Source organism: Cavia porcellus, unplaced genomic scaffold, assembly GCF_034190915.1.
Source record: "Cavia porcellus strain 051 isolate PalLab524CR breed Dunkin Hartley unplaced genomic scaffold, mCavPor4.1 scaffold_14, whole genome shotgun sequence".
Lineage (NCBI taxonomy): Eukaryota > Metazoa > Chordata > Mammalia > Rodentia > Caviidae > Cavia > Cavia porcellus.
Genome location: NW_026947497.1, coordinates 61559428 through 61571893, shown reverse-complemented (window position 1 = coordinate 61571893; position 12466 = coordinate 61559428). Strand labels below are relative to the sequence as shown.

At 63.9% G+C, this 12466-nt stretch overlaps 2 protein-coding genes across 5 annotated transcripts; one reads left to right on the top strand and one right to left on the bottom strand.

Moving 5' to 3' along the window:
* The first annotated feature begins 9 nt into the window (after nt 1–9).
* Nucleotides 10–6618, top strand: Hhatl (hedgehog acyltransferase like). Of its 4 annotated transcripts, XM_003477006.5 has the most exons (12): nt 13–206; nt 1414–1532; nt 1712–1779; nt 2083–2196; nt 2284–2478; nt 2680–2889; nt 3140–3311; nt 3607–3751; nt 3828–3863; nt 5647–5848; nt 6223–6364; nt 6470–6618. In XM_003477006.5, the coding sequence occupies exons 2-12, from the start codon at nt 1427–1429 to the stop codon at nt 6592–6594; spliced, it is 1515 nt and encodes a 504-aa protein (XP_003477054.1). In that variant the 5' UTR covers nt 13–206; nt 1414–1426; the 3' UTR covers nt 6595–6618. The 4 variants fall into 4 exon arrangements, with proteins under 4 accessions (XP_063117051.1, XP_013015698.1, XP_003477054.1 ...); XM_013160244.3 differs by having other exon boundaries at nt 12–206; nt 6223–6618; XM_023560386.2 differs by lacking the exon at nt 13–206 and adding an exon at nt 744–880 and having other exon boundaries at nt 6223–6618.
* Klhl40 (kelch like family member 40) lies at nt 4795–11475 on the bottom strand. The gene is made up of 6 exons (XM_003477005.5): nt 10197–11475; nt 9310–9470; nt 9084–9191; nt 8830–9015; nt 7782–7928; nt 4795–7135 (listed from the first exon to the last, which is right to left on the bottom strand). The coding sequence occupies exons 1-6, from the start codon at nt 11355–11357 to the stop codon at nt 7024–7026; spliced, it is 1875 nt and encodes a 624-aa protein (XP_003477053.1). The 5' UTR covers nt 11358–11475; the 3' UTR covers nt 4795–7023.
* Between the last annotated feature and the right edge of the window lie 991 nt (nt 11476–12466).

Below are 12466 nucleotides of genomic sequence, written 5' to 3'. Positions count from 1 at the left end.
GGCTCAGTGCCACTCAGAAGGCCACCTCCTCCTTCCCTCCCCCGCCGTGTCACCACTCACCGCATCGCCTCAGGGGGTGGGGACCCCAGCTTGGACACTCCCCACTGTGGCCCCAGACCTCGACCAGCGGGACAGATATTCAGTCGGTCGCAGGGCCCCGGAGCCTGAGGTGGGCAGCGTGCCAGGGCCCCTCGTGGCCCCTCAAGGTCAGTGTCAGCCAGGGACACAGCCATCCCGGGGCACCTAGACCTGGGGGCCCCACACCACACCCCTGGTGCCATCCCCATGTGCCAAGGCAGGCTGGACCCTAGTACATCAGAGATGGCTGGGAAGGGCAGAGCCCCCTGGGGTCCAGTGGCCAGCCAGGTCAGGGGTCCAATGAGAGAGGCCAGGCTGGGGGCCGCTCCTGGTGAGCCTCACCAGGGACACTCGGCGCCGGCTGTGGGAGCTAAAATTGGAACGCGGCAAGTGGGAGGCAGCTGACGGAGCTGCTCTGTGGCGCTCGGGTTTCAGGCTCCTGCTCCATTAACCTGATCCTGGGCCTCCACCCGGCCGCCAGGGTGAAGACAGGAGAGGTGCCCAGCCCAGCCTTGGGGAAGTCAGATGGGATGGGGGGCGGGGGTGGTGGCCTCTTCTGGACTCCAGAGGGGCTCCCCAAGGCCACCTTGTCCTGAAGGAGGCAGCCAGATGTGGGGCCCTGTCTGTACCCGTCATCTCTAGCCCATGACCCCTCCGTCATGGGATGGGGTCAGGGGTGAACCCAGGAGAGCTGGCAGGGACACCAGCACAGGCATGGTCATTGCTGGGGAGCTCAGAGTGGGACACTGCCACGCCAGCCACAGTGGACGCCTGGACCAGCTCCTTCTGCTCAAAGCCCCGGGTTGGTACTTGTGGAGTAGCAGGATGACCCTGCCCACATGGGGCATGCTGGAGGGCAGAGGTGTAAACTGAGGTCACAGGGATGTCCCAGCAGGATGCATGGGGGACACACAGCTCTGGCATGAAGCCGGTCAGCACCTTGGACAGCAGCCAGCACCCTCAGGTGCCTGCCTGGCCCTGACTACGAGCTTCCTCTTCCGGGCTCCTCCTCAAATGGCACAGCTTTGGCCAGCATTGCCCTGAGCACCAGGGGCACCTCGTGGGCACAGTGTGGACACTGGTGGGGCCAAGGCCAGGCAGGCTGGTCGGGGGTCCCTGCATGGGAGACCATTCAGGCTGGGGGCAAGAGGAGGGGTTCAGGAAGGTGTGGAGCCCAGAGGAGGGGCCTGAGGGCAGCGGGGCTCTGTCAGGCACAGGCAGGGTCACTGGGGGGCCTTGGCCAGGCTGGAGTGGGGTGGGATGGCCCTCTGGTGCGGGGGGTTCCCATGCTGACAGGGCTGCAGTTGCCACACCTCACCCTGGTTGTCTCCCCAGCCCCGTCCAGACCATGGGCATCAGGACAGCACTGCCTGCGGCTGAGCTGGGTATCTACTCCCTGGTGCTGAGCGGGGCCCTCGCTTTCGCCGCCCGAGGCCTCCTGGAGGCATCCCAAGGTGACAGCGGGGCCCAGGGGCAGGGCTGGGACCCTATTCCATGGTCCACAGGGTTGGCAAGCTGTGTGAGCCCAGGGGTGCAGCCCAGGGACACAGAAGTGCAGAGACCCTGACAGGGCTGGACCTGGCCTAGGCGCAGCACATGGGGACCCTGCCCTGAGACCATGCTCTGTCCTCAGATGGGGCCCACAGGAAAGCTTTCCGGGAGTCTGTGCGACCGGGCTGGGAGTACATTGGCCGGAAGATGGTAGGTCCCTGCCCCACAGTGCCCATCCCGAATCCTGTGCTTCCAGTGTTGGTGCTGGGGGTCTCCAGCTCCCCACATCCCCTCCCCAGGGCCCCAAGAGTTAAGCACCTGGGTCCCTCAGTCCAGATTATGGCAGGAAAGGCTGATATCCACACAGCGCTGATCACCTGGGGACCCCTCCTGCCCAGGGACCCCTACATGGGAAGGCAGGGGGCCTCTGTCCAGTGGCAGGGAGAGCCCCTAGCTGGGCAGTGCCAGCTCTCCCCTTGACCTGTCCCCCTCCCACCCACCCGGCCACCCCAGGATGTGGCTGACTTCGAGTGGGTGATGTGGTTCACCTCCTTCCGCAACGTCATCCTCTTCACCCTTTGTGGTCACGTGCTCTTCGCCAAGCTGTGCACCATGGCCGCCCCCCAGGTGAGCTCAGGCCAAGTCCCTACCCTGGCCACAGGAGGAAGGGGAGCTGGGGCCCCCGACAGAGCCTCCTCCCTGTCCTGTCCACAGCTGCGCTCCTGGATGTATGCGGTGTACGGTGTCCTGGCCGTGCTGGGCATCATGGGCCCCTGGTACCTGCTGCTGCTGCTTGGCCACTGCGTGGGCCTCTACATGGTGTCCCTCCTGGGCCAGCCCTGGCTCTGCCTCGGCCTTGGCCTGGCCAGCCTGGCCTCCTTCAAGATGGACCCTCTCATCTCCTGGCAGGTGTGTACCAGGCAGGCCAAGTGGGGACCCGGGAGGGTACCCCACCCTCTCACTGCCTCCAAACCCCCATCAGGCGGCACCTGCTGGCCCCAAGGTATGTCCAGCATCAGGACCCTGTTCCTATCTGACCAGAGCCGGGCCCTGGAGGCGGAGGGGGCTCTTAGCAGGACCCCTGCAAGCCAGCGCCTGTTCTCTCTCCAGAGTGGGTTTGTGACGGGCACTTTCGATCTTCAAGAGGTGCTGTTCCAGGGGGGCAGTGGCTTCACCGTGCTCCGCTGTACCAGCTTCGCACTGGAGAGCTGCGCGCAGCCCGGCCGCCGCTACTCATTGGCCGATCTGCTCAAGTACAACTTCTACCTGCCCTTCTTCTTCTTTGGGCCCGTCATGACCTTCGACCGCTTCCACGAGCAGGTGGGACGTGGCTCCAAGGGTGCGGCAGGGTCCCCAAGTCTCCAGGACCACACACCCGAGGACCCACATCCCCCAGTCAGACCCCAGGTGGAGACCACAGGGCGGGGACAGCGTTTCCTGCCTAGCATTTGTGTCTGGGCCATGACACCCCACCTGTCATTTGGGCCTCCTGATAGCCGGGCTGCAGTGGGGTGCTCGGGCTGGGGATGCTGTTCTGCCCACCTCCACCCGACATGTCCCTTGTCCCCAGGTGAACCAGGCAGAGCCGGTGCGGCCCGAGGGGGAGCTGTGGCGGATCCAGGTGCAGGCAGGGCTCAGTGTGGTCACCATTGTGGCCGTCGACATCTTCTTCCACTTCTTCTACATCCTTACCATCCCCAGTGACCTCAAGTTCGCCAACCGCCTCCCAGACAGCGCCCTTGGTGGGTCCCACCGCAGGGACAGGGGCAGGGGCAGGAGCTGCCCAGACCCTCTCAGGGTGGCACTCAGCACCTAAGGGTGCAAGGGGAGCTTGCCTTGCCACACGTGGAGTGTGACACTCTGTCCTGGCAGCTGGGGCTGCATGGCCAGGAGCTCACCCACTTCACAGGGCTGTGAGGTTCACAGAAAATAGGGTGTCCACGGGGTCCACAGGGCCACTTAGGGGAAGGGGAGCCAGGAGCAGGGGCCTCAGGGAGGGCTCCACAGGGGCCAGTGTGGTGACAGTCCTATCCCCAGCTGGCCTGGCCTACTCTAACCTGGTGTATGACTGGGTGAAGGCGGCTGTCCTCTTCGGCGTGGTTAACACCGTGGCTCGCCTGGACCACCTGGACCCACCACAAGCGCCCAAGTGCATCACAGCACTCTATGTCTTTGGGGAAACGTGAGTGTTCAGTGGAGGGGTGGGGCAGGGGCCCCCATGGGGCCTCTCCCTGCTCAGCTGCCCCCCACCCTCACAGGCACTTCGACCGGGGCATCAACGACTGGCTGTGCAAGTGAGTGCAGGGCTGGATGCTGGGCACCTGGGGAGGAGGCCTTGGCCACAGGGCAGGGCACACAGGACCTCCAGGAGTGGCCCTGGGGAGGCGAGGTAGAGACCCAGCCTGCAGGACCTGGGCCGGGCTGTATCCCCAGGAGGGGCCAGGTGTGTCAGGTGCAGCTTCCCTGGGGAAGGTCTGCTGGGAGGGGCAGCCCTGGGGAGGGCTGGAGGGTGAGGCTAAGGTTAGGGAGGAGAGGGGCTCAGCCATCCGAGGACAGAGGGAGACGCACAGCCATGGAGGGGGAAGGGGTAGCCAGGGCAGCAGGGGAGGAACGGAGGCCCCATGACTCCCAGGTAGGCTCAGGGAGGGACACCCGGGGCAGAGGTCTGGGGCCAGGAAGCACAGGCGAGGACAGAGTGGGTGACCCGGGGCGGGGGGCAGAAGTGGCAAGCATGACAGTTGAGGAGCAGGGGGAGGGGTGGCGGGTCAGTGCAGAGGGGCATCCTGCTTCATGCGGGTGGCAGGAACCCCACTAAGAGACCACGTCTGCGGCAGAGCTGGGGTACAAGGCCGGCGCAGAGTGCAGGAGGCCCTGGCCTGGGGACCCAGGCAGGCAGAGGTCCTGCTTTAGGGCCCTGTCTGTGTGTTTTCCTGTCAGGGAGTGAGTGACCCTGCTCCCCACACAGAGAAAAGGAGAAGTGGGGGGCAGTGTTTTCAGTGCTCTAAAATAACTACTCCATGATTTAGGAGGCTGAGATGGGTGGGTTGCTGCAGTCAGGAAAGGACTGGAGGAACCCATGACAGAGGGGACTGAAGAACCAAGCTGGGGAACCATAAAGACAGGATGGGATGGGCAGAGTGGGAGTCAGGAATGAGGGAGGTTTCCAGCACAGTGGGGGGTGCGGCCAGAGTGCGGGTGGAGAAGGCAGCCACAGGACAGCGAGGCTAGTTCCTCAGCCATCTCCCTCAGAGTTTATTTCACACACGTCTTCCAAGAGCCTGCTGGATGCCCGTGCCACCCCAGACATCAGAAAAACAGCCTTGAACGGGCAGACCCCACTCCCAGGGGTCATGGGTTGGGTAAGGGGCAATGGCCGTACTCAGGTGGCTGAGCCCCAGTGGGGTCACCTTGGCAAGGGGGTTCAGGAGTCCAACAGTGCAGGGGGCAGCAGCCAGCCACGGGGTCCATGCTGAGACCTGAACAGGGCCTTGAGTGAAAGGAGATCAGGGTCCCAAGAAGAGGAGCCGAAGTATCGGAGGACCCAGGGTGCACAGGGGAGTGAGGCTGCCCTGCCGAGCTGACAAGGTTCAAAGTTCAGCCAGGCACAGTGGTTCGTGCCTGTGATCCTGCATTCTGGAGGCTGAGGCAGGAAGATGGCTGCGTCAGAAACCACGGCAGCCATGGAAGTGGCAGGCAAGGTTGCTCGTAGAGCCCCTGGGTCCAGCATGAGGAGGGGAAGGGGAAGATCACAGAGGCTCCACTACAGGAGCTGCCAGGATGGGCGGGGGATGGAACAGGAGCACTGGTGGGGGCCCAGCAATGATGTCTTGGATACAGCTGGGGGTCAGAAGCCCAGAGTAAGCAGGGCTTGCAACCCGAGTATGGGCCAACAGTGGGGGTGGGAGTGCGCCCCACAGGAAGCCAGCAGGGGCTTGGGTGGGACAAGCACACGAGGCCTGAGGCGGTGATGTGCGGGTGGGCACAGTGTGGGTGCCTCAGTCAAAGACAGCTATAGCCTGACGGGCACACCTCTGCACCTGCCCCACCCCACTCCCCACGGCCCACTGGCACCCCCAGGTACGTGTATGACCACATCGGTGGGGAGCACTCAGCCGTGATCCCCGAGCTGGTGGCCTCTGTGGCCACCTTCGCCATCACCACACTGTGGCTCGGGCCCTGTGACATCGTTTACCTGTGGTCGGCCCTCAACTGCTTTGGCCTCAACTTCGAGCTCTGGGTGCAGAAGCTGGCCGAGCGAAGGCCGCTGGCACAGATTGAGGTGAGCAGGGTGGGGCATCGGGGACAGGAGGACTTGGGCAGGGCACAGGGAGGTGTGGGAGGGCAGGGGGCCCTGCTGCTCTCTGGTCTGGTGGTCGCACTTTCCCCAGCCCCGAGCGTCCTCGGGTTGACCTCAGATGTTGGCACCAGCTTGGCACGTGGGTACCGCCGCCACCAAAGGGCTGGGCCTGACACACCTGGGCCTGGCTTGTTGCTTGGGCCTCGGCTCTCGGGCCTCGGTCCCCACAATCACTGAGGGTGAGCTGGCTGGGACCCCAGATACCCTCACACAGCCCAGGCTCCAGCAGCTGGGCCAGGCCACGGAGTGCCCCGTGCTCCCCTGGGGCCCTGTTCTGATGCCTGTGTGGCTGCCAGGCCTCCCTGTCGGAGCAGATGAGCCGCCGTGTGCGCGCCCTGTTTGGGGCCATGAACTTCTGGGCCATCGTCATGTACAACCTCGTGAGCCTTAACAGCCTCGAGTTCACGGAGCTGGTGGCCCGGCGCCTGCTGCTTGCAGGTGAGGGAAAGGTGTCCACACCACTGGGGGGGCAAGGGCTGCATAGGGAGGGTCACAGCCTGGGCCTGGCCCAGGAGGCACAAGACCCATGGCTCTGCTTCACAGGCTTCCCGCAGACCACGCTGGCCATCCTGTTTGTCACCTACTGTGGCGTCCAGCTGGTAAAGGAGCGCGAGCGCAGCCTGGCCCTGGAGGAGGAGCCAGGGCAGGACAAAGAGAAGCCCGAGTGACAAAGAATAAAGCTTTTTCTACCATGCCTGGTCCCCAGCCTCTTCCTGGCCTCTTCTAGTGCCTGTCCCTGCTGGGCGAGGACACTGAGGCCACACAGGGAGCAGAGGAGATTGGGGGGTACGGCAGATGGCGCCCACACGGCCTACTCCCCTGTAAGACACGGCTGACTGTGCACTTCAAGTGCTGGGGACACCCCATCTGGCAGGCACAGGGCCAGGCTGGGGTGCTGCCCAGATCCCTCCCTGAGGCTCTGGACACCCGACGGGGCATGGGAGGCCTGGCTACCCTGGAGGGGCCAGCATCCCCACCTCAGGGCCTAGGTCCACCGTGGCAACCCGGTCCAGGTGAAGTAGTCCTGCAGTCCCATCGCACCATGTGGCAGCTCGGCCCCTTCTGGCCTCCTCCCTGGGCCCGTCAGGGTGGTGGGGTCACATCTTGGTCAGGCGCAGCACGTTGAGCCGCACAGGCAGGAAGGTGGCACCAGCAGCATAGCTGATCTCCCGCAGGACGCCCTCCCACTTCCTCTCTTCCTCATTGAATCTGGGGTGGGGAGGGAGGGAGGGAGGGACAAGGAGAGGCGCGGGTCAGCTGAGTGCAGGCACCTCAGTGGGGAACTGCTCCTGGCTCCAGGAGGTACACCTAGCCCCCCGGCCCCAGCCCAGCTCCCGCTCACCTCAAGTCCTAGAAAACCCCTGAGAAAGCGTACTTCGAAGAAGCATCCTGGACTCCACAGGAGCCACCCTCCCCAGGAAAGGCCCCTCTCGAAGACCTTTGCATTCAGGTGCCCGCAGCTCCTTTTGGAAGGTTCCTCTACCCTGCCCGCCCCCCAGCCTGAGAATTCCTGTGCTTCGCACTCAGGAAGTGCCCCCCCAAGACAGTGGGAATGACTTGGGGCTCAGGAACAACCCTGGCGGCAGAATCCTCTTCGCCCCCTTGAGAGCTCAGCTGTGCAGAGCACCTGCTTCCCAAGCCTGCCTCAGTTTCCCTTTAGACCCAGCATGTGGAAGGCTGGGCAGCACCCAGGCCATTTCGAGGGGTCCAGGCCTGAGCTGGGGTTGGGGGTCTGTGGACTGCAAGCCCAGCTGCCATCCTCCCCTGAACTCCATGGAAGAGAGCTCGCCTGGCCCCATCCTGTGCTGGCCTTGAGCCTCAAGGGCTAGGACCCTCCACCCCAGGCAGGACTCACCTCCAGATGTCGTTGAGCTCCGTGGGGACCAGCTCTCCTGACTCGGTCTCCAGCGTGGCAAAACCCCCGATGGCATAGAGGGTGCCTGCCAGACTGACCAGGCTGAGGGAGCTGCGCTCCTGCGGGAAGGCCTCGAAGGGTGTCCACCTGGGGGCAGGGCGCGTGAGCCAAGGCCAGCGGATTGTCACCAGGGCTGTTCCTCCACCGCAGGGTCCATAGCCTCTGGGTGCCCCAGCCCCCATCCCCTGGTCCCCCCATCCCAGCTGCCCAGGGAAGTTAGCCCTGGCCACCCCAGCACCCCGCCTCTCCTGAATGCCACCTGCCACTGGGCCCCAGCAGGTCCCAGTGCACTGGGACTCAATGGTCAGCTCCGTGATGGTTGCACCTTTCTCCTTGGAAGCCTGTGGTTCCTGCAGTGGGGCCACTGTCCCCACCCCAAACTGCCCTCAACTACGCATCTCTGACCCACGTGTCCCACCTGGACCCATACTTTTGCTATCAAGCTCCACTGGCTCCCCAACAGTGCCCCTTCACAAGAGCATCCCTCAGCCTCTCCTCGCCCTGACATCTGAGCTGTCGCTGGGCTCCTGCTTCTCCAGGCGAGGCTGGGGCCATTGTGTCAGCTTCTCAGGGGTACAGGTCAGTGGGAAGCCCAGCCTGCTGCGCACAGCTCTGGGCCTCCCTCTGTCCTACCCCTACCCCAGGCTCCTGGATACCCCTCACCCGCATCCCCATCGCACTGAGCACATCGCTGTGAAACCCAGGAGACCCCTGCCCCACCCTCAGGACAGTCACCTGTCCCCCGTCCCCGCTGCCAGTCCTGTCCACCCCTGCCTGGTTTCTCCTCCTGGACCTGCCCTGCTCCCCTGTCCCCCTAACCCCATGGCAGACCATGCTGGCCCAGGCAACCTTCTCTAACCCGAACCAGCTGCTGCCCAGCAGGTGCCCCTCCTGCAGAAGCAGGCTCACCCACCCCCTTCAGCCAGGACTGAGACCGAAATGCCCACAGCTGGAATCAAAGCCCATGGGAGGCCAAGGCAGCGCTCACCTGTCCTCTGCGATGCTGTACACCTCAGCGCTGCTGGTCAGCCCTGTGTCCGTGACTCCCGCCGCCACGAAGATGCGGCCGTCATGCACAGTGGCCGCAAAGAGAGAGCGCGCCGTCTGCATGGGCGCCAGCTCCTTCCACTCAAACTTCTTGGGGTCGTATACACAGGTCTTGCTGAGGCACTTCCTGCAGGGCAAGGCAGTGAGTGGGAGGCCGAAGCAGGCTGTGTCCCCAAAGCTGCAGCCCGGCCTCACCTGTCGCTGCCCTTGCCCCCAATGACATAGACGAGGTCCAGGTGGGACAGCACCGCATGGCCGTACACAGCATAGGGCAGGGGGTCCGACTCACCCCATTTGAATGATCTGGAAAGCGGGAGGGGCTCTGGCTCAGGCGGGGGCTCCCCAGATGCACCCCACTCCTTCCCAGGACCCCAGGTCTCCTGGGACCCTTGTGCCCACCCCTACCCGTGGCCCTGCTCACAGCCGGTCGTAGCACAGCACAGAGTCCAGGCTGCGCTCGCCGTCCTTGAGCTCGCGGCCGCCAACCACGTAGATGGCGTTGAGCGCCTCTCCCAGGCCAAAGAGGCAGCGCGGAGAGGGCAGCGGCGGCATGCCCAGCCACTCCGAGTCCAGGTGGTCGAACTGCGGGCCAAGGGTCCAGTCACCACCCTGCTGGCCACCACCCTGGCTACCACCACCGCTTGGATGGCCTGTTGGCCTTGCCCACTGACCTGGACACTTCACATCGCCATTCACCCCAAAACCTGCAGTCTGCAGTGGGCCCCATGGGCTCCTGGGGCTTCTCGCTGAGCCAGAGGCCTTGCTTCACCCTCCTGTTGCAGACCTGAGCACAGCTGGGACAGCCCCAGGCCCCAGGCCCCAGGCCCCAGGCTGGCTCACCCCAGCCCAACAGTTCCCCCTGCGGCTGGGTGCACAGCCACCCTATCTCCACTGCTGGGAGGGCTGTGTGGCTGGCAGGGCTCAGATCTGTGCCCACTTGAAAGCCCTCTCTGCCCTCAGAGGCCCCACAGCTGCCCCCCTACTAGGTCTGGGCACCCACTCGCCTGGGCTTTCAAGAGCCTCAGCTTGTTCTTCTAATGGAAGCCTCAGGACACTCAGACTCCATAGACCAAAGCCTGGCTCTGACCCTGCATGTCCTCCTCACTGTGCTGACCTGACGCCCATGTAGGGCATCCCCATCCTGCATCCTCTGACCTATTGTCCCCTGGAACACAAGCACCAGTGTCACTGGCTCTCTAGCAGCTGCCTGTACCCAGCTGGCCCTGCCTGCACGCAGCTGTCAGCCAACATCCCTCCTGGACTATCTTGAGGGAGGTCCCCCAAGGGTCCCCCAGGGCTGGCCCACACCTGCAGGAAGTAAGCACTCATAGGGTCCTCCTTGTTGTCCTCGTTGTAGAAAAGGCCCCCAGCCACGAAGACTTGGTTCTCCTTGGTGACCAGGCTCACGTGGTTCTTGGGGACCTGTGTGGAAAGGGTGGCACAGTAGCACTCGTTGGCGGCGGGGTCGTAGGCCACGGCACCCTCCTCGCTGATCATGAGGATGAGGTCCTGCAAGAACATGCCAAAGCGCAGTGTGTCATTCAGGACCCCAGGCAGCACGCGCTCGGCACCCTCTTCCTCCTCCTCCTGGTCCTGGGCCTCTTCCGTGGCAGGACTCTGCTCCTTCCCCTCCTCCTTGCCCTTGTCCTTCCTCTTCCGGCGGCGTAGCGTGGTCACGCGGCCCTCGTGGGCGTCCTTGACCATCTGCACCTTGCGTAGCAGCTCGGGCTGGGCGCGCACGAGCGGATGGCGCGCCACGCGGGTCTCCAGAAAGGCGCGCGGCAGCAGACGGCAGCGCACGCTCTCGAACACCGTGGGCAGCGCGCGCTGGCGCTCGGCGCGGGCCTCGGCATCACCACTCTCAGCCCAGCGCATCACGGCCTCAAACACCGCCTCCTCCTTCTCTACGTTGAGGCCGTCGCTGGAGATGATGGCGATGAGCTCGTCAGCCGAGAGTCCCAAAAAGTCGGCGTCCCGTGCCACCAGCGGGAAGCGCGCACAGATGAAGTCGCGCGCGGCCACAGCCAGGCGCGCGCAGTCCAGCAGGAGGCCAAGGCGGAACACGGCCAGGCAGTTGGCGAGGCACAGGCGCTTCTGCAGGAAGGACACACAGATGGTGAAGATGGACGGGATCTGGAAGCGGTGTGCCGCTGCGAACAGGTCCTGCACGCTCGCCTCGTCCAGCGCGATCTCCGACGTATACAGGTAGTGCAGCACCTGGGCCACCACGTCAGGTGACACCTCCTCCAGGCGCACCTCGCCAGCGCTCTCGGGCTCGGCCAGGAAGCGTGAGCGGAAGTAGGGGCTGCAGGCAGCCAGCACCAAGCGGTGGCATGGGAACTCACGCTCGCCCGCGCGCACCACACAGTCCAGAAACTTGCCGTGGTCCAGCATGTCCTTGAGCCCGTCCTGCAGCAGCGTCTGCTGGTACAGCCGCTGCTCCTCCGCCTGCTCCAAGCCCAGCGCCATGGTGGGTGCCCCGGTGTATGGTGTCAGCGCCAAGGGTGCCCTAGAGTGTGGCAATGGTGCCAAGGCTCCTCTCCGTGCCCCTGCTTCCCTGCGGGCTGCTGCGCTCAAACTGCGCAGCTGTGCCCCCTGCGCTATATATAGAGGGAGCTGTAAGATGAGCCACCAGGCCTCCTGCGCACGACACTGCCAACAGCTGAGCGAGGCCCCTCCCAGAGAAGCCTTGACTCAGCCTGTAGACTGGAGGGCGAACTGAAGACCCTCCCTGCCTCCTTTCCCCAGAGGGACAGTAAGACCTCCTGAATTCCCTGGTGGGGAGACCCCAGGTAGAGGGAGTCTAAGCCCTCCCCCGAGTCTCCCTCCTTCTGTTTTCAGCCTACAAGGCTCCTGCATGGAGCCTGGCTTTCCTATTCAGTGGCCTGCACCATGGCGGTCACTCTCGAGCCCTCTGTTGCCCACCCTCAAAGGGAAACCCTTTTCCTCTCTTTGCAGCCCAGTCCTGAGGCTCCCCTTGAAAGGAAGCCCTTAGATAACCAAGGCCATCACTGTCCTATGGGCCTGGAGCAGGAGGGTCACTCTTCTGAGCCTCAGTTTACCCTTGAATACCAGGAGGAGGTGGAAGAGCTGGACTCCAAGGGCCCCAGTCAGGCTCTGCTGAGATTCGGGGACCCTGAGGTATTGTTCCCCAGAGCACACAGTTAGAGGGTGGTGATGCCCTGATGGGCCAGTCCCACTAGAAGTTTACTGTCCTAGAACCCTACTGTCAGAGGTGTTCAGACTTCCAGGTTTTAACATCCCAGGGCAGTGACATTGCCAACTCTGATGTCCAAAACTCGACCCCCTAAGGTTTCAGGACTCCGGCTGGGCTCGTGGTCCCCAGTGGCATTGGTGTGTGACTACCCGGCCTGTCCGTGATCTCAGGGATCAGAGTGGAGGCCCAGGACAGTCTGTCCTGGTACCCACCCTGTTCTGGACTCTTGCCCCAGCACACACATATACTCGCACACACGCATCAGCCTTGGCCACCAAAATTAACTTGTTCCCAAAGTGCCAGCAGCCACAGCTGTGGGTTAAATTTAGCCCCCGGAACACGGGTGTGAGCTATTATGGGG

Bases quoted from the DNA above. Each gene is read 5' to 3' on its own strand.
- Klhl40 (XM_003477005.5), bottom strand. From the start codon at position 11,357: ATGGCGCTGGGCTTGGAGCAGGCGGAGGAGCAGCGGCTGTACCAGCAG. The intron at 7,929-8,829 runs GTGAGCGCTGCC...CCCTGCCCCCAG, and splicing joins TACAGCATCGCAGAGGACAG to GTGGACACCCTTCGAGGCCT. The intron at 7,136-7,781 runs GTGAGTCCTGCC...TCCCCACCCCAG, and splicing joins GAGCTCAACGACATCTGGAG to ATTCAATGAGGAAGAGAGGA.
- Hhatl (XM_013160244.3), top strand. From the start codon at position 1,427: ATGGGCATCAGGACAGCACTGCCTGCGGCTGAGCTGGGTATCTACTCC. The intron at 2,197-2,283 runs GTGAGCTCAGGC...TCCTGTCCACAG, and splicing joins GCACCATGGCCGCCCCCCAG to CTGCGCTCCTGGATGTATGC. The intron at 5,849-6,222 runs GTGAGCAGGGTG...TGTGGCTGCCAG, and splicing joins GGCCGCTGGCACAGATTGAG to GCCTCCCTGTCGGAGCAGAT.